Consider the following 20,900-nt stretch of genomic DNA (forward strand, 5'->3'; position numbering starts at 1 on the left):
CCCAACACCACGAGGCCAGGATGGTGGGGACAAGGCCTGCACCATCCCCCTCCACCATCTGTTCCTCTTTGCTGCGTGGGCCTCAACTGCTCGTGAAAGGGATCAAACCTCAGAAGCCTGTTCTCCTTCTTTGAAGCTGACAGTTTGATGCCTGTGGAAATGCAGTACTATTTCAGGATTTCATTTGAAAGAGGTTTCAAAAGAGTGAATTGAGGGCTCGGTTGAATTGCTTATTATGGCTCTTCTCCTGGCCCGCGTCTCAGTTGGTGAGCCCAAACACAGCATCTGTGGCTTTTGCACGTCATCCACAGGCAGGTGATTGTTCTAAATTAGCACCTGGCTCATTTTGGAGGGCCGTAACTCTTCCTGAGCCTTCTCCCAAGACGCAAGCGGAACTTTCACAGCTTGTACCTCTCCTATATTATCTATATTTGAAATGATCCTCCAGGAAGTCTACCAGATAGATTATATGAGCCCTGTTTATGGCAAGCATGTCTTAAGGACACCAAAAATAAAGGCTATGAAAATGCTACTATGAAACCTGGGTGGCTGTGTCGCCCCCCCACCCCCGGACCCTCAGAGGCAAACAGGATAAAACAGGTTTCCCAGGGAAGATACAGTATGAATTGGAAGGCTCTGGGGCACTGCAGGAGCTTGGGGGAAGGGGAGCAGGATACCCACACTGTTGCTGGGATCTGCCCCACCAGTGCCAGTGTTCGGGGCATATTCCACCTTGTCTGCCTCTCTAATACTGCCCCCACCACACTAACGCATGGTCATCTTTTCACACAGGCCTTCCTTGAGCCATGTCTCATTTATCTTTGTATGCCCACACTGGCATAGAGAAGCATTCTCAACACATGCTGATGAATAAAGGAAGGATCCAGTAATCTGAGGGGAACGGTTTTACATACTAACATGAAAAGAGGGGGTGGGGGTGTGAAGGAGAGAGAAGGAGGAGAGGGGGAATGTGGATGTCCATGGGAGTAGAAGCTGAGAGCCCGGGGACCTTTTCCTTCAGTAATTACTCTCTACCTCATAGAGGAAAGTACTGTGCGTTTGAAGAAATTGAAAACAGAGGCATTGAGTTTCCCTGTGTACGGTGCCGGTACACCACCGCGTCCAGGTAGGTACACCAGGGCTTGTATTCTAGACGGTCTCTCCCAGGGACAACTGCAAAGTATCTGGCTGGGACTGACAAGAGGCTCTTTAGTAGGAAGCATCAAGAACTTCCCTCTGCTTCCAGAATAGCCATCAGTACTACATTTTGACTCTGAGGGGTGTCACACACAGCGATGTCCCCTCAAAGCAGCTAGAGCATCGGCTTTCTCCACCATCACTTAAACTTCCAAGCAAAGATCCAATGACCACATTCCCATTTCAGAGGCAGAGTTATCACAAAACCAACTTATCACTCTCAACCAGCCAGAGTTCACCATGTGGCCACCAGTTGACTGCCCTTTCAAGTCCTTTATTCACAGAAACTGTTTTTTCTGTTGTCCCTCCCCTTCCCAACCCTGAAGACAATGCCTAGAGAGAAACTCCATCCCCCAGGACATTGGCAAAAGATTGACAAGGCCCTGTTGGGTCAGGATTTATCCTGGCTCCTCTAAAATCAAGGCCACCAACCACACCTCCCTGAGAGTATTAAGATGGAAGTGCTTACAGGAGAAGGGCTTGAGTCCCCAGCCCCCAGGCTGGCTTTATCATAATAGAGAAGCATTGTTTTTGTGGGAGCACACCACCACCACCAATTTCCATGACCTCTGGTGTTGCATACTCATCACCTGGCTCCCCCCAGAGAACAGGGGGAGGTACAGCCGGGGTGGGAGAGTGATGAGGTGGGGCACAGGCCTTCCAGAGGGACTCCCTGCCCGCTTGAGCCCCCAAACAACAGCTGGCTTACCCAATAAGAACAGTTCACTCCGCCGCCACCACCATTCTGTTTTGTTTTGCTAGATTCTGGAAAATGTGGGATTTTTCAGAAGGCAGGAGAAACCCCTAATTCATGGGCAGTCAGGATAAACTCCTTGAAGACCATGAGCCAAAATTAATGCAGGTAGCCATGCCAATGAAACAAGAGGCCAAGAAAGAAAGAAAGCCACAAGAAAAAACAAACTTCCCCAGAAAGAGTTGCTCTATTTAGAAAACAGTTTGGTCCACAGGAGGACCAAACTACATCCTGTTAAGATGTTCCCCTTGTCAAGGTCTGCCTGTGCAGCTACTGCTACTAGAAGGATCTTCAACATGTGCAGTAGCTCACCAAACCTATTTCGGTAACTCTCTATGAGAGCCAATTTAAGATGGATTTTTAGTTCATATTGCACTCAAAAGATACCAGTTTCCAATTCCTCCTTAGACTCCAGGAGACCAGATGCTATGACAAAATGTTCCAGCAAAATAGACCTGGACAATAATCCTATGCCACTCCTTGGGGAAGCACAGGATTCCTCAGTTCTTTCTTTGGCTTGGACATATACTGTTTTCAGGTCACTGCCATCTCTGCCTTGCCAGTGTTTTTTTAAAAATATGTTTTTATTGATTTCAGAGAGAGGAAAGGAGAGGGAGAGAGAGATAGAAACATCAATGATGAGAGAGAATCATTAATCGGCTGCCTCCTGCACACCCCACATTGGAGATCGAGCCCACAACCCGGGCATGTGCTCTGACTGGGAACTGAACCGTGACCTCCTGGTTCATAGGTCGACACTCAACCACTGAGCCACGCTGGCCGGGCCCTGCCAGTGTTTCTAATGGGACATGCTTTTGTGACAGCACAGGGGATCTTGGGCAACAGAAGAAAGTTCCCAATGAGGCTAGGGGGCAAGTGACAGACTCACAGCACCAAGGCACTATTGCATCTGGCAGCCTGAATTGGGCAGCAATTCTTGCAAATGAGAAGCCACTGCCTTTGTTAGATAGGTCATTGTCCCATAAGCCCCACTTGGAGCACTGTCGTAAAAGAAGTGGCAAATGCCTGTGGCTTGGTCTTTCTCCAGGGTGTCCATGGCGCCAATCGACATCTGCAGCAGGAAAAGGCAGAGTAAAGAATGAGCAGACTTCAATTTTACAGCCCTGTGATGACTCTGTGTGCTGCAGGCCCATGGCCCGTGGAGTTCCAGGCCTGGGGAAGGAGAGCCTACAGTGCCCAGGAGGACATTGACCTCTGCTCCGGGCACTGCACTGGGTTCCCACATGCCCCAGTTCACTCTAATAAGTGGATGGCTTCTCCTAATGCAAAGAGATTGGTTTTGTCTACCCAGGGCTATAAATGAGCAGGGGTAGTATTTGCACTAAAACCTATGCTGAAATGGACCAGTCCTCTTCAAAGGTCTTTAAATTTCCCAAGTGGCCACTGTGCCATTTTTTAACCAAATAGTTGACATTTTCCACCATCTGTGATGACATTTTCTTTGTTCAAGAACATTCTTTCCTATTGGACTCAGAATCTCCAATCTTGATAAATGCCAGCCTAACTGGCTACCCTGCCTCTGTCCCCACCTTGGATGTAGGGTGAATGAACAGGCCCGGTCACACCCACCTGGTCCTGCAGGAACAGCTGGTTAGCCATCTGCACAATCTGGTCCACGTGGATGATGCCCCCGATGCTATTCATCTCTGTGTCAGAGAGCAGCGTTAGCACCATGATGGCTTCTACCAGCAGCTGCCGGTACTCGGGTTGAGGCACACGGTTCAGCACTGACTCAACATGGACAGCAAACTTGATCTCCTGCGGAGTCATCTGCCAAAGGGTCCAGTCAGGGGGTCAGGAGTGAGCCAGGACAGACACAGCCTGTCACCAACACTAACCACCACACCCACTGGGTTGAGGTCTCGGCTCAAATATTGCCTCCTTGTTGGTCATTGTCCTGATTCTGCCAGCAGGAACCCTCTGAAACAAGAGGCCGAGGCTCTGCTCTGGGAGGCAGTTGGCCTTATCCTAGCTTTATTTACCTAACCCACTGGCCTTTGACTTCCTGGGGTCAGGGGCCATTTCATATTTCTCATTCTTCTTCATCATTCTTGTAGCATATGGCATGGTGCCTTGGGTAGGGTAGAAACTAAAAAATCCGTTTTTAAAAGAATGAATAAGAAGAAAGAAACCAGGGAAGATGGCTGCTCTCAGCAGAGAGGGGTCAGAGGAGGCGGCACATGGGTTTGATGAGTGTGGCATGCGGCTTTGCTCTTTTCTCTTAATAGGCTTTTATGGGGCAAATCTAAAGACCTTCACAGTCAGAAATGCTATTTCTGAGAGGAAGGAGAAAAGGTGATGCTAATAAGTGTGGGAAAGAAACTTTGCAAAAATTGAGGGTAAGTAAGCTAAAAAGATCGGACCTCCAAATGGCCTGTCTATATATGTAAGAAGCTTGAAAGAGTCCGTGACAGAGCACTTGGTAGAAAGGGTGGTAGGCCCTTGTTTGGGTTTTTCCCATCGTACCTCTCGTGTCGTTGAGGACGGGAGCACATAACCATCGATGGACAGGCCATGGCACTGCAGGCAGAACACACACATCACATTTCAGTCCAATTCTAGCATGTGATTGATAAGCATGCACACACATGCGCACACACTCAAGTTGCTCTGCCCTGAAAACCTGCATGAGGGCTGGAACACGCCAGACTGTCATTTATTTTTAGAGAGCTGTTCTCACTGCCCACAGGCTGTGTTTTCGATGGAACAATCCTGGGGAACCAGCAGGCATGTTTCAGATCTCTCACGAACAATGCCCCAGGAGCTGCCGGGTCTTCATACACTTGGCTGAGAGGCCCCCATCGGTGCCATATAAAGGGAGACTTTCATGGCTCCTGCTGGTGAAGTGATACTTCTGTGCCTTTGCAAGGCATCTATTTTTGAGATTTCTAAAATAAGCAGCAATCACAAAAAAAACTCGAGCACATGCACAGACACGCACACGCACACCCATGTATATAAATATCAAGCGCCAACTCAATACAAAATGCTGTTTTTTCATAATAAAAGTGTCTTGGTATTGAGTCAGTGGAAGTCTAGATGGAAGCGTGTGATGCCCCAGGAAGAGTGAGGAGATTTTTCTAGGAACAGTTAGTTCTAGTCTAATTGGCTGCCTTCCAAATCCCAGTGTCTTGGCCGGCAGCAAATGCCCACCCCTGTCCCTGGTGGGGGCTGAGGACAGAGTGGCTGCAAACACTGGTGCCCCTGACAAGAGGCAGAGAATGGAGAACTAGAGGCCCGTGTGGGCTCTGAGGGCTCTAATACCACGTGGGGACCAGGAGCCCAGCTGCATAAGGACAGGAACCACTCTGACCGCCCTATGCCCAGCTCAGTAAGAAAGACAGAGAGGCCAAAGTCTCTCTAAGAGTCCACAGAAATACCATAGAATAGTATGGTATTTCACTCAGAAATAGCTGAGTGATGCTGTGGCTTTAGGAAGGATCGTGTATGCACTCATTTGGGATGACGTTTCTCTCCTCTCCTACTGTGAAATGAGCTAACAAAAATAGCTTATGAAAAAAATCCGTCCTGCCCATTGTTCCTGGTTTGCATAGAAGCTTTTTATTAAATTTCTTTTTTTATTGGGTTTATTGGGGTGACATTGGTTAATAAAAGATTTCACTTATATGTGGAATCTAATTAACAAAATAAACTAACAAAGCAGAGACAGACTCATGGATACAGAGAGCAGACTGCCAGCTCTCATGGGGGAGGAGAAAGGAGGCTGGGTGAGAAGGGTGAAGGGATTAAACAAAGAAAAAAAAAAAAAAACAGAAAGACTCATAGACACAGAGGACAGTATGGTGATTGCCAGAGGGAAGGGAGGTGGGGGAGGTAGAAAAGAGTAGAGGGGGATAAATGGTGATGCATAGAAGCTTTTAACTGAGGCTGACTGCCCCTGCGGGCAAGAGGAAAGACAAGATCTACTGGGACCCAGGGAGACACAAATGCTCTGGGGTTTATGTAGAAGGGGGACAGAATGTGGGTACAGAGAGCAATGGTCATGGTTTCCCCCACGGACCCCCCCCCCTCTTGGCCATAAGCATTTGGGCTGGGCTCTCCTGCACTCAGGTGCATGCAGTGCATGCTGTCTGTGGCTGTCCCCGTGCATCTGTTTCTGATGACCTCTGCTAAGATTTCTGCAGGCCACAGGAATAGTGAGCACTAAAGGGAGGGGTCTGAGGTCCCTGTCCTCCATGTGGAAGCCCAGGATGTGTAGAGCTTGTGCTTTAGGGCACCTGGGACCTGGAGTCTGACTGGAAGAGCTCAGGACCCAACATGGTGCCCTGCAGATGGGAATTGCTCAATCATGTCACTGACAGACGTGGATACCATGCCTGTCTGATCATGTAGGAGACTAAGGGATGGGGGCGGGCTGTTCTGGGTCATCTATGTCATGGTGTTTTCATCCAAAGCCTTCCCTGCCTTCTCTGGTTCTTATGTATCTTCTGACTTTTCTACATTCCCAATACGTCAAAGGGGACGGTCCCACACAACCTGGGCTGTCACCTCATCTAACTTGCTGCGGTTCCAATCAGCTGTTCTCAACCAGGGGTGGTTTGCTGCCCAGGGGACCAATGGAGACATTTTTGGTTGTCACAACTGGGGAAGGGGGTGCTATTGGCATCCAGTGGGTGGGGGCCAGGGATGCTGGTTAATATTCCCCAATGCACAGAATAGCCCCCACACAAAAAAAGAATTCCCCAGCCCCAAATGTCACTGGTGCCAAGATGGAGAAAGCCTGTTCAAGGTATCCAAGGTCAGGGGCTATATGTTCGCTTGTTCTGCAACCACGTGCTACTTGATGATACCAGTAGGTGCCACCATGCCTCACAAAGGGAGTAAGGGGGGATTGGTTCATTTACCTGGGAGTGTGTGTCCCCTCGCCCCAAGGCCTGCGGAATTCATTATAGTGGCCAAGCTCACCTTCTGAAGGATCTTCCACACCTTCTGGTAGAATCCCACAGGCACCCTGTTGATGGCCCCGTCCAGCCTTCTCCTGCGCAGCCACTGGCCCTGTCGCTCCCCCCAGCCAATGTGATGCCCTCCTGAGTCTGACGATGATGTGCCAGTGGGCGAAGGTGGGGTGCTGGACCTCTGCAAGACAGTGCGTGGCCTTCAGAAGCCTCATAGCTGGCGCTGCAAGACAGCTCAGTGAATCAAAACACCAGCTCACCACTTGCCCATAGAGGACTGTGTTGCCTTGATTTGAGCCTAACCATTTCTTGAAGCTGGATTGACTCTTTCCCACACTGGTTTGGTTACTGAACTTGTTTGGTGCATAAGGACCCCAACCTGAGGGGGAGGCCAAACAGCTGACAGTGTGGGCTCTGGGATCAGCTGCGAATCCCAGCTCAGCACTAGCTGTGGCAATTCCTGACCCAGACACTGGCTCCAGGCCTTGACCTCATCTACACCTTGGGACACAGTTGGACTGTCCCGCAGCAGTCACTGAATGAAAATACACAAAACCCCATGAGCACGCACGGCTGGTGGGTAAGTGCCCACGGGGGCCCTTGGAGTAGGTGAGACCACCCACCCAGAGGTAATGCAGCCCAGGGAGACAAATGCCAAAGTGCCCACTTCTGCAGTGCCACAGAGAACTGATCAGCTCCCTATAACATGGGGTGAGGGTGTGGTGGGTGGGGGAGGTTTTGGAGCCAAAACCAAAAAGAAAAGGCTGGGGATCCCCATTTAGTAGTGAGGACCCCAGAGAGCATTGTATGTGCATTTGTCCTTTTCAATCTGCTCTCGGCCTGTTCTTATAATAGCGCTTTATCCTAATTTGGGGCAATGGCTGCCTCGGTGCCAGGAAAACATGCTTTGCTGAAGCATAGGGAAAGATGTCATATCCTGCCCACCTCTCTGCCTGAGGCTAGACTTATTCTCGCCTCTTCGAGGGATGTGCTGGGGCAGGGCCTTCCCATGACCTCAGAGGTGGCTCTGAGAGGCTCCCATCAGGGACCTGGAGACCAGGCCTGAATGTGGGGACCCCAGAAGCAGATGGGGTGAAGCCATACTGTGCTCCCTCCCCGCAGCAAGGCTCTGGGCCTGCCTTCTTCCCATGGATGGATTCTAAGCACATGGTCTCCAGGTTGGAAAGGGATAACCTACATCCTTGCCATTATCTTTGTTCTGGACTACCTGGCATTTTCACTTCTCAGTGCACAATACTAAATTGAAAGGTTTAAAAATGAAATCCAAATGTTAAGCATGCTACTAGGGCAGGAGGCAGGAGTGTTCTCTACGGACTCATTTTGACTTCATGGGATCTTATTTTGAAAAGGCTGTTAGGCTGGGCTATTCCATTGGGCTCATTACTGCAATTTAAATACGGCAACAATTAGATACAAATAAAAGTAATTACAGCCGCACTCATCAATGACTCAGCTGGTTTCCTCCTTTTCATTTCAGGACGAAGATTCAGACTCGCCTCAGCGATTCCCACACTTCCTAGTCCTCCACTTTATGTGAGGCCTCATGCCAAGCAGAGCATTATGAGTACACAGTGCTAATGAGCACATGCGGGCAATGGTTCACCACCATGGCAGCAGGGAGAGGCACAAAACCGATGCCTCAAAGGTTCCAGAAGCTCCTGGACAAACAAAGCTCAGTTCAAGAACTTCTCAAAACCCCACCCCCACCCCCCGAAAAAAGAACTTCTCAGCTTTCTAGGCTCTATTCCTAATGACAGTCAAATGAAAACATTGAACGCTATTTAAATCTTCAGGAATTAGGGATGAGGTGGGAGCATGAGAAGGGCATCAAGAGGATTGACACACTACAAACAAGGAGGTGGCAGTGGGGACAAGGGTTGGGACGCATGGTTTACCATAGACTTGAAGCAATGCGAGGTGCTGGATGCGGCCTGGCTCACAGAAAAGAGCTACAAGACAAAGAGAGTCCATTCAGTCATGTGACGTGATACCAAAGGATGCAAGCAGAGAGGAGGAACATAGAACAGTGTGGAAAATACCCACAGAAAGAAGGTGCAGAGGATGCAGGTGGTCAGACGATCACATTCAGCACCCAGGCAAACAGCCCCAGAGACCAGGCAGGCAGAGATCTGGGCTCTGCGCAGTGAACTTGGGAAATGCTCTTTCTCTCAGTATGAAATGGTACCACGTTCCACTCAGATGTGGAGGGTTCTTCATCAAGTTAGGACCCAATTTATTCCCAAAGTCACAGCCATGAAAAGCTAATCTTTTATGTTAAGAGTTGTGAAAATCTACAGAGAGCAACAAAATACCCACAAACAGCATTTAGCATCTGGCACCTACTGGCATTCAATAGATATTTGTTAAATGAACAAATAAAATCAGGCTGATGACCTTTGGCCAAATAAGTATTTCCTCATCTAAAAATCTAGAATGCACCCTTAATATTTCCTGTCATACACATGTGCACCCACGCGTGGTGTTCTTGCAAAAATGAACAGACATTTCAAATGCCATGGCAGCTATTAAATTTTGGATAGAGAAAATGTTTCCTTGATGGAAGTGGCCAAATACAAAACTTGTACTTGGCTAACTGACTCTAAAGCCATAAAAAAAAACAACAACAAAGGTGATCATTGTGTCCCCATAATATGCAAGGACATTAAATGGAGACAGAAGAAACCACACATATTCCCCCAGAAGGTGCCATGGGGATGTGAGTAAACCAGAGGGATGGTGCCACCGAGTGGCTGGCAAAGGAACATGTTTTGGAAAGTCTTGGAAAGAGCTTACATTTCAATGAGAGAGCAGTGTTTTACCCTGGGACAACACAGAGCCTGCATGTCATTATATGATTCCTCTATACTCTCTGTCATGGAGACATTAAATCATTAGGAAGGTGACTCCCATTTTCTGGAGGAAGGAGGAGGAAGCATGGAACAAGGGTGATATAAAAGAACGGCACCCTTACATTTTTTTCCTTTCAGGGTTAAATCCCCCCAAGCAATCTGGGGATAGGAATAGGGTATTCTTTCTACTGTTATAATCAATGGCCACATTTTACTTTTCCCTATTTATTTCCCTGTTATTTAACAGACACCTCTGATGGAGCAAAGCCCAGAACCATCTCTTTCACAGAGTATCCTACAAAACCCAAGAGTTGAATAAATGGACTTTGTTTAAAGGCCGGAGCAAGGCCATTTCTCCTGCTTTCAAGTCCAGCACTCTGCCTGTCCCCAGGGCTGCCTGCCACATCTGTGGAGTTACCTCCACCCAAGCCTGACCGTTCTCCAAACGTTCAGACTCTGTATTCATAGCCTTGCTTCCCACATTCGAGCCAGAAAGGACATGAAGCACGCACAGCAAAGGGCGAAACAAGACAAAGATGTTTCACCTGTCCATCGGTACTAAATCGCCTAGTCATCTGAAAGTAAAAATACATCAGGAAATAAATAAACCAGTTTCCAATCAAGGGTGCCCTGCTAGACAACTCAGGGAAGTGCTGTTCCAAATGCGGGGCAAGTGACCCGTTATTGTCTCCTGGACTCTATCTAGTGGGTCATCATTTAAAGTGGAGAAGAAAACCCGAGTGCATTTCATGGTCAGAAGGACACTATTTTCTCCTGTAGATCTTGGTCAAGTCCTAGCACAGTACCAGCACATTTAGACTGAAAAGCTTCTGACTTGTAGTTCTGTGAGGTCAGTTCAGAAGGAATTTACTGTGGATTAAATAAAGGTGAGCAAAGAAAAGAGACACTTGTGACTGGTGGAAAATATAGGTATCACCAGCATTCCATTCTATTTCTAGATCCCTCTGGTTACTTCATTTGAAGGGCACATTTGATGGAGAGATGAAGCAGTTACTTTTTGAACATCTCTATTTTTTAAATGGCTTTGGCCCTCTCAAAAGAGCGATTCTCAGCAACAGAGGCAAACATGGAGAAGGATGTTTTCTGGAATGTTCACATAACATGTTAAAGTTAAGGATGAGCATGTGTGAGTAGCTCTGGGATATCTGGGTACGGGGTGTGTTCAGATTCCAGGAGAGAAGGAATCTCATCCTCTACAAAGAGCAGGCTGCGCCCTACATGCCCTGGGTTTCTATCACTTTCTGAGATGAGCCCAGGTAGGAAAACCACTTCTCTCCTGGCACCGTCGCCACCAACAGCTCTTCTTACCTGTTTCATCTCACTTCTTAGCCTGTTGATGCCACTCCTCTCAGTTTTGGTGACTCCAGTATGTCCCACCTCGTGGATGGAGATGGCAGGGCTGGATGTACAAGAATGGATAGGTCGCACTGGAGGGGAAACACACATGGTTCGGTTCTTAGAAACTATATAGCATTCACCTTGAGTAAGGAATATGTGCAATGTGCTTATTTTTATCCACATCTCTCTCCTCCACTTCTTGACTATAAACTCCATCATAGGAGACCTCTTCTGCCCTCCTGGAACCATACCTGCTACACAGCCCAGGCTCAATACGTGTTCGAGTGAGTGGATGAGAGAGAACATCGCTTAAGCAGCATGCAGAAAACACCGGGTGGTCATAATATCCTTCATGAATTGGATATTTTAAAAGTAACTTCTTTACTTCTCCAAAAGCACAGGTTCCTTGTAGAAAACAGACCACCCATTTAAGGGGCTTTGGGGCTGGAGAGGGAAGTCTTGGGAGAACAAGCCAAATCAAGGGCTAGAGGCAGAGAAGATGTGGCTATCTGAGGGTCAGTGCATAGCTGTGTCACAGAAGGGGCAGGGAGGCCTCCATCATCTCACTCTCAACCTGCTGCACTCACACCTGTCTGTGGCCCTGCCCCCAATACCTGGTTCTCCATGCTGTGGTCACAGTGACCACGCTAAAAGGCAAGTGTGATCATGTCACTGCCCACTTGGAATCCTTCCAAGCTTAGCTCTGTCTTCAGGATAAAGCTCAATCAGTCCTCCCAGAGGCACACAGAGCCCTACGGACTTAAGCCCCACCTGCCCCTCTTAGCTCTCCACTCCAGGCTAGTCCCACCTGCTCCTCACTGCCCGGCATATCCTCTCCTTCTGCAGGCCCGATTCAAAGGTCTCTTCCTCAGGCAGCATTCCTTGCACGCCCAGCCTTCCCAACAAACTTACCACTGAAGCCATGCAGTGGAGGACCCTGCCCAGGGGAACAGAGGCAAATAAGGAGCCAGGGGCACCAACATTAAAAGGACAGCAGAGAGGAAGGGACACGAGGAAAGAAGCCAAAAGTGTCTGGGAGGCTACAGTGGGGCCTGTATGGGGTGAGCAGAAGCTGGAAATATTTAATTCAGACATCTCAGGATTTAATAAAAATTCTAAGACTATTTGAGTTTTGTAATTTATAAAACTTGAACAATTAAAAAGGACAATTCACAAATGATGTTATAAAAAGACAGGGCCTCTTCTGGACTTGCTTGCAATTAGACATATTTATGACATTACTCTGTTCCCAGTTTTGTAAGCATCCATAGTTTTATATCTGATAACACAATTTTAGTCATTATCTGTGTCAAAGCATGTATATTATTTTGATGAGCAGAACACATTAAATATTTATCTTGTACATTTCCATTTCAAGGAGCGGGCATTGAAAGAACTGCAAATTACTTTTGGAAAAGAATCTCAAGCACGCCTTCTTCAGGAAAGGAGAAAAGCCACCAAAACCCCTCTGAAGGCACAATGTGGTCTTTGTTAGCCGGCTGGCGCACACTCGGGGGGAAAATATTAAGTACCCAATGTCCTTCTTATTAAATAAAAAGAATGACAACCCACGCTGCATTTCTTTGGCTTGATTAAATAAATTCACAAATGTGTCTGCAAATCATTTTGCTCTATTATGAGGAGAAATGATAATTGCTTCAATTACAATTAGAGAGCATTTGAGAACAGTATTCCACCAGGACTTGGGTGATTATATTTCCTAACACGGCAAACAGGGTGTGGGTATAGATAAAAACGGAACGGACCATCCGGAGAGGAAGCAAAGTCACTCAGCAAGAAGGCATTGTAAGGTTGCAGAGGGGTCTTCTCCGAGCCCCATAAAGGGGACTAGGATCTGCTTGAGGACACTTCGGTCCAAACCAACGGTGGGGCACTCAGGTGTTCAGAAAAGACAGCCCTTCCATCCTGACACCCTGATTAACTCCCCCCTCCTAACACCTGTGCACAGTGACAGTACCTGGACCTGACAGAAGGAGAAAGGCAGCAGACCAAGGTGCAGAGGTGTGCTCACCACACCCACGTGGGACCACGGCTGTCCCAGCAAGCCTACGAGGGTCACAAAGCCAGACAAGCCGGAACCTTGTCCCTGGGACTTTGTCCATCTCGGTAAAGTAGGAACCTTACCCTTATACATTATGCCCTAAATTGCAAGTACTGATGTCAAGTTGTATATAAATGAAGCCATTTCAGGCGATGCTGGATGCATCAGTCAGGCCCTCTCTGCTCTCCTCCCCACAGAGGTAAAATGAGCATTTACTTACTGCTTCTTTCAACGCCAAATTCCTTCCCACTTAGGATATGATGCAGGAGATTTTTCATATCAAAAGGGCTTAGGTTCATCAAACTTTCAGAAGCTTCTTCTCCTAAAAACAAACATTTTGTAAGTGTCTCAGATACAAGGCTGGTGGTAGGTGAAGGCAGAGTTGGTTGGGCCTTGGGGTGACAAAGGATGCTATGGCAGTTTTCCCTACTCAGGATTACCTCTCTACTGCTTCAAGGCTGAAATGTACTGATCCTTGGTGATTCTAAATGCTACTGCTTAAGTTATGTATTTTCTTAACTGTCACATGCATATTTTCACACTGTAATGATCCTGATATTCGAATGTGTCTTGCAGTTCATTTACAGATTTCAGTTGGTAGGATTTGTCCCAGCAGAGGTGTTATTAAATAGGTGATGACCTCACTGCAAGGAACTACAGTGAGGAGCTTAGATGTCAGGAGCAGGACAGAAGATTGTAATGCCTCTTTCCCTGACATGAAATTCAACAGCCTGTTCTGGATGGCCTGGTGGAAGTTACATCTAAACTAGAGAACCAGGTGAAGCAACAGCATGTGCAAAGGCACAGAAGCCCGGGTTCCAGAGTGCTTGGGCGGGGTTCCGCTGGACCAACCACAGGAGCCTCCCGAGGGCCCGCCCACACTTTGCACCTGAACAGTTCAGGCTCCGCGCCAGCTCCGTGGCCATCACCTGAATGATCAGTCCGACCCGGAGCCGGAGCATCTCCACGAAGAGGCTGGGCTGAGCCCTGACGTACATGGCCAAGTAGACCACAATCTCCTGCCACAGACACACATGGAGACAGCGTTTCAGAAAGCAGGTGGTGGCGGAGGCCTGGAGAAGGCTGCAGCCCTGCCCCTCCCCAGCCAGCTGACCTGTGTGAGGACGGCGATACTAATGTCCTGCCCGCTGGCTTCGTAGATGAGTTTTGTGAGCTCCTCTGGGGGAAGGGGCCTAGGAAAGAGTGTCAGGACACAAACGCCATGAAAGATACCTAAGAGGTGTCTCCTCGCCCTCTGTGGAAGACCCTTATTTTCTTGCTGGAAGCTCCAGAGTGACAGTGTCCTTAAGGAGACCCTCTTCCTGAGTGGCGGATGGCACTGATGTTTTCCCCATGGCCCCCCCCAAACCAAAGGCCCCCAGGCTGAAGACTTACGCAGAGATGATCTTCTCCCGAGGCTCTGGCGGCAGCCCCACTGTGAGCTGCGTCTGGTGGGACAGCAGGTCCGTGCAGGCCTACTCATTTAGGGGAATGGGTGAGGGAGAGAGGGAGAAAGGAAGAGAGGGAGAGGAGGAAATGAGCAAATTCAAAGGGGAAAGGGTATTCCAATAAGATCATAACTTTTTACCTTTACAAAACGTATGACACATGTTGCCATTTATTTGAAAAATTCATTCATAGACCCCAGACTGAGCAACCCAGGCAGGGCTGCATCCCTGTGACCTTTGTGTTCCCAATATGTGGCCCCAGGATGGCTCTGCAGGCCCTGCTGGTGGGTATTTAAGGCCCAGCTACTGCAGCCAATACATTGGATTCCCTGATATGCTTACAAGCGGTTGGGCTGTTGGGAGTCCTGAAATACCAATGTTAAGAGTTAATAACCATATTATAGTCTTAAATTGTCCGTTTCCCAGTTATTCACATATAATAAATACCATCTCCTTACCATATCACTGAACTTTAATGTCTTAGAAAGCAGTTCTGGATTTTGCAGGGCCAAAAGGTTAAAAATATTAATGATGATTATACCGTGGTTGTACAGAAATAAGAGAGCTCTGTTTAAGAGGATGCCAGGCCACAGAGCATTTTTGTTTTACTTCTTGGTAAACCTTTTTCTGCAGCTAAGAAGGAACAAAATGAATCAACTTCAATTTCATTTCCTCTGCTCGCCTTCCAAGAAGCAGTGGGAGGTCCGGAGAGGAGAGCCCGCTCCACCCGTATATTAAATAACTGGTTTCCTTTACAAATAAGAGGTGCTTGCCTCAAGCTTTCATAAAAGGAAGAGGGCATGGGGCTAGAAAAGACAGATCGACAGCCAGCACAGTGGCTCTGACCTCGGCCAGGACCTCCACTTTCTTCCTGAGCAGGCCAGAGATGTAGCGGATCAAACCCCACTCCTGGTTCAGGCCGGCTTTCCCATAGAGCTCACTGAGGAGGTTTTGAACTGTGACTCCATGCTGTCCGGAGAGATTTGTGTCCCAGTTGGGGCCCCTGTTGAGAGAAAACCCTAGAAGTGTGGCCCACAACGTTTACAGGCCGGATTCTCTTGCAGGGGAGCTCACTTGGCAGGGAGGGGAATGAATCACTGCACACTCTGCCAATGCGCAGGGCCCTCCTACTGCCTCCGAGTCTCAGGATTGAATTGAGTCTTCAATCCAATGCATTCCTCTGTCCATCAGGAAACAGTGAGATCCTGGCTTCACCTAGCCTCCTCGTCCTGAGAGGCCAGCATGAATAGGCAGTAAAGGGGATAGAAGTCTGTTTGCCGTGGATCCTGGGCAATTTGGGTAATATATTCATGACCCAGCTTGCTGGAAGGCCAAAAAGACTAAGACAGAATCAAGGAGATGGGGGGAAAGCTCGGACTAGCAAAGACCAGAAACTTACTTTATTACATACAGAATGTACAGAATGTCTGCTTGGTCCTGTAGGTTTGAACAGTCTTTCAGCTGCTCGACCAGCTTCTCACAGTCCATATCGCCATGACCATCTCTGGGCCACCGGAAGTCACCTTCGGGGACCGGACCCTACAAAAACCAAAAAGCAGGGGAGAAGAACGGAGCATGCAAACTTTCAGATCCGAAGTGACACATCAACCTGGTCTTGGAACTCTGTCACTGTACTCCAGGTTTTTCAGTGAATCTTTTGTAGCTTTTTATGTATGTGCTTTGCTATTTTTGATCAGTGAATCACTGCATTAGTCAATGTTTGCAAGACACTGGACTGAACAGGTTAAAATATGGATGAGTTTTATTTATGCCAAGTTCAAAAACAGCAAAACTAACCCCGGGTGTTAGGACTTATGCTATCAGTTACCTTTGGAGTGGAGGTGATTGGGAAAGGCACAAAGAGTGGTTGGTCATTTACCTGTGTCTATTGGTGTGGTGATAATTCAGTGAGCTTGTATACTTACACTCTATACACTTTTCTATATATGTTATACTTCAATAAAATATTTTTAAAAAACAAGTGCAAAAATATGTGAGTTTTAAACAACCTAAAATTGAGGTTAGGTTAAAATATTCTCCAATAGATACTGAATCTCTCTATTCATGTGGGATAAAATCAAAGGAGATTTCTGGATTAAAAAACAGATATGGGAACCAGTGGGAAACACCCTGAGATTTATTCTCCTGAGGAATCTTTTCTGATTTTGTCGGCCTTGGCTGGCTGGCACAGACAGGACAGGGCTAGGTAGTGAGCTAGCTTATTTCCTCCAGTGTGACATAGATTCTGATGAGTGGGCAAAAAGTCAGTAGCATTTTCCTACATGCAGAAAATAAAGGTTTGCATCAAATTCAATGTGCATACTGACACAAAGCAGATTTTAGACAACTGAGTGGGTTCATATGGAAAACCAGAACTTCTAATCCTAAAAGTCCTGGATATCAAGAAATATGCTTTCTTTTGAGTTCAACCATTTAAAAGATTTCTTGGGACTACACCAACATCAAAGACTATTACATTTGTTAGCAAAGTGATTCTAAATATTTTACCTGTTTTAGCAGTGGCTGAGGAGAATCAACAAGATTCAGCGATTTACGGTGGGTATTTAGAGCTTTAGTTGGCAAAGTCATGGGAACAACTGGAAAACCAAAGAATAAAGAGCATTGTTTTGAGGAGGAGGAAGGAGAAAATATTTCTTTTAAGAGGTACAGTAGTTACCCCTTATTCGATACAATCCAATTAAAAAAGTGATTACTTAATTAGTTTAACTTCAACAAGAATTTATCATGTAGCTACATCATGTGCTGGAAACACGTGAGCAGGACATGGATCTTGCTTTAAGGAGTAAAATTTCACTTTTGCCTCCTGGAATTCAGGGAAAAATTACATAGCGTCTTAGGTCTGGACTGAGCCTTAGAAATGATTAAGCCCAATTTCTTTTTCTTTCAGATGCAAAAAACTGAGAATCAGAGAGGGTAGGTCATTTATCCAAGGTCACTGGCCTTCTCATAATCAAGGTGTCTGGGCTTCCTATCCAATATGTTTCACTTTGCCACTGCCAGGCATTAGGATTTATGTTTTCTAACCACCTTTGGATGTTATCATTATCAATATTTATTCATTAAGCCACCTGTGTCTTCCAGGCTATCTCATATCATCTTGGGAAAACAGGAAGTTTTCAAGGTAAAGATGAGACATATATAAAAGGCATTTATATACTTTCAGGTTATATTAATGCATTAAACATACATTTTCATTTTACTTCCTCTCAAATCCCAACTAACACTACAGAAAAAAAATATGTTTTAAAAAAGACAAATCCTCAAGAATAGGGAAAAGCAGGAGAGAAGATATTAGTAACATCATTTTGGAAGTTGGGAAAGCTTATGGATGAAAGATAACTGACTTAGCCGACACAAGGCAAGGCAACCAAACCACAAGTCTGCAGTGGGGAAAATCAAGAACCAGTCAGATTTTCATCAGAGAATCCTCAGAAGTGTCAGAAGCTTGCTGCACTATGTACCTCTGGAACTGGCAGGGAGAGTCTAGAGGGAATGGTCCAGAATAAGAAAGACTGGGTAATTGCTGTGTGAGAAGCAGTGAGCTCCCTAGGTGTCTTCCTCAACTCCATACAGCCTGGCAACTGCCTTGTTCCACCTTCCCCCTGACAGAAGAATAGAGGGTCATTTTGAGGAGGGTCCCTGGAGTGGGGGCTGACCGGCATGTCTGAAGACCTGTGTATATTCCTTAGGGGGAATAAGGACCAGATCCTTACCTGTCAAAGAGGAGAACAGAGTATCTCTGGGAAATCTTCCCAGTCTATACCCATACACCCAACAGGCCCCACCTACATGCTTTGAGATTCTCACGGATGAGCAGATAACCAAGGAGCACCCTGCATTGAAGGAAAGCTCTAACGTGGAAGATAGAAAAAGAAAGAAACAGGAAAAATTGACTTGGGGGAAATGGAATCCACTCAGGGAGAATAAAACAAAACCAAAACCCCTGCCATTAACATTCTTAGAGTAATAAGATATTATATTGCATGTATGAAATAAGAACGAATGCAATGCAGAGAACAAAAAATTAAAACATGATAGCAAAAGTGAGAAAATTCAATTGAGAAGGTGGAACAAAAAGTTGAAGCAACTGCCCTCAGAAAAGAGCAAAAGACAAAAAAAAAAAAAAAAAAAAAAAGACAGAAGAGAAAAGATAAAGACTTCACCAGGAAGTCAACACTGAAATCATAAAGTCCCAAAAGATAGAACAGAGAAAATGTAAGGAAGGAAATGAGTCAATAAATTATTCAGAAAAGCTTTACAGGTATGACAAACATAAATTTCCAGATTGAAAAGGTCCAATGAGTACCCAACACTGTGGAAGAGAAAATACACCCAGATCAAGGTATGTCACTAAAATTTCAGAACCTGGGAGCAGAAAAGATCCTAAAATTTTTCAAAGAGAAAAACAATTTATATTTTAAGGATCAAAAATCAGAATGGGCTTAAGTTTTTGAAAGTAACTCTGATATAAGAAGATAATGAAATGATGCTTTCAAAATTATGAAGAAAATTTTATTTTTCAATCTAGAATTTTATATCCAGCCAAACTCTCAAATGGATATAGAGTATTTATAGATATTTTCAGACTTGCAAAGTCTCAACAATTTGAACCACCATGCAATGCTTTTTGGGAAACTACTGGATGTCCCCCATCAAAATCAGAGAGTAAACTAAGGAAAAGTTGAGACACAGAAAACAGAAGAGCCAACACAGGAGACAAGGAATTGTCAAGGAACGCTCCAGGATGATGGTGAAGGAAGATCCCAAGATAAAATCTATATCCTGGACATGGAGGGCAACCATGCCAAAGGGGCAGTGAATTTCACAAATTGAGGGTTGTCATCACCATACCCTCTTCCATTATATTATTTTTTTTAACTTACTGGAACTATTCTAGAAGTGCTCCACCAAAGTAATAAATTGAGAAAGAAGAACATGCCAGATTCAGGAAACAGGGAACCCAACTGGAGAGATAAGCAAAGGAGATTCCAAGAATTACAATAAAGAGAAGTCCTAGGGGTGCACCTAGGGGTGATTGAAGTCATTAGAGCCCAATCAGCCAGACAGAAGGAGACTTGTGGATTCTATTTAAAAAAATTAAAAAATAGAAGATGGCGGCATAGGTAAACACCTATACTTGCTGGCTCTCACAACCACATCAAAACTACAACTAAAAGACAAAACAAATATCATCCAGAACCTTGGGAAAGCTGGCTGAGTGGAAGTTCTACAACTAGAAGGAAAGAAAAAAGTGCATTGAGACTGGTAGGAGGTGCGGAGGTGCAGAGGCGCACACGAAACTGGCTGGCAACTGGGTGTGCTGTTGTTTTTTTTCAGTCAGGAGGGTGATACAAGCTCCTGATTGCTCTGAACTCCAGTTCCGGACAAGACTCTGGGGACCCAGACTCATACGGGGAGAAAATGGACTGTCTGGCATCTGGCTGGAACACGAGGGCAACTTTCTCTCAGAGGTGCTCACAGCGATCATTGTTCCTGCATGGGGCCGCGGGACACTGAGACCTGGGGACCTCTCCTGGGCAGGGCTGACTGGCAGCTATTGCTGTTTGCTCTACCTTGGTGATTCCCTGAGACTCCACCCCGCCCAATTTACAACCCCACCCAAGCTGTGCCTAGCAACTTTTGCATATGAATGGCCTGTCTTTTTGCAACCTAAAACCTAACAAATTGTAGCTGGGTCAGAGAGCACCAAAGCTTCCAAAAGAAGGCCTAAGGCCCTGCAGCAGCAGCCTGCATTGCTTCACAGCTGGGCCTCATCTGGGCACTTCCAAACCCCAAACAAAGAGGAGGAATCTGCAGATTTCTCTGTAGCTCCTGCTGGGTGGCATCAGGCAGTGGCTGACTTTGCACCTCCTTGGAGATCCAAGAGCCAGTGTACCCAGTGGTCAGTGTGAGACCATACCGGATTACAACTCTTCACATCCATAAGTGACACACTCAGGGGGCAGACTCAGTGAGCACCAAAGCCCCATGAAGCAAGTCCTGCCCCATAAGGGTGTCTCCAGCACAGCAGTTTTCCCATTGTAGACATAGCTGGTCCTCACAGCCAATTGGCCTGGAGGTCAATTCCTCCCAGTGATACCAACAACAATCAAGGCTTAACTAAAACAAGACTGTGCACACAGCCCACAAAGGGGTGCACCAAGCGTGTCCACCTCAGGTAATTGGGGAGGCTGAGCTACTGGGCCCTATAGGACACCTAGCAGACAAGGCCACTCTACCAACACAGGGAAG

General features: G+C 46.6%; 1 protein-coding gene across 2 annotated transcripts in view; it reads right to left on the minus strand.

The window, feature by feature from the left end:
- Nucleotides 1-614: 614 nt before the first annotated feature.
- Nucleotides 615-20,900, minus strand: part of PHKA2 (phosphorylase kinase regulatory subunit alpha 2) — a 64,278-nt gene continuing 43,992 nt past the window's right edge. The window contains exons 20-33 of one of the 2 annotated variants that reach the window (XM_079764696.1): nt 17,136-17,224; nt 16,027-16,166; nt 15,474-15,630; nt 14,575-14,654; nt 14,294-14,372; nt 14,069-14,198; nt 13,400-13,501; nt 11,088-11,206; nt 10,304-10,333; nt 8,805-8,858; nt 6,899-7,069; nt 4,439-4,492; nt 3,542-3,742; nt 615-3,023 (exon numbers count right to left, since the gene is read on the minus strand). In XM_079764696.1, the coding sequence (XP_079620822.1) occupies nt 2,853-3,023; nt 3,542-3,742; nt 4,439-4,492; nt 6,899-7,069; nt 8,805-8,858; nt 10,304-10,333; nt 11,088-11,206; nt 13,400-13,501; nt 14,069-14,198; nt 14,294-14,372; nt 14,575-14,654; nt 15,474-15,630; nt 16,027-16,166; nt 17,136-17,224 (1,577 nt within the window). In that variant the 3' untranslated portion in view covers nt 615-2,852. The remainder of the gene's footprint in view (nt 3,024-3,541; nt 3,743-4,438; nt 4,493-6,898; nt 7,070-8,804; nt 8,859-10,303; nt 10,334-11,087; nt 11,207-13,399; nt 13,502-14,068; nt 14,199-14,293; nt 14,373-14,574; nt 14,655-15,473; nt 15,631-16,026; nt 16,167-17,135; nt 17,225-20,900) is intronic. The other variant, XM_079764695.1, reaches the window with a different exon arrangement.

This window comes from Cnephaeus nilssonii, assembly GCF_951640355.1.
Source record: "Cnephaeus nilssonii genome assembly, chromosome: X".
NCBI lineage: Eukaryota > Metazoa > Chordata > Mammalia > Chiroptera > Vespertilionidae > Cnephaeus > Cnephaeus nilssonii.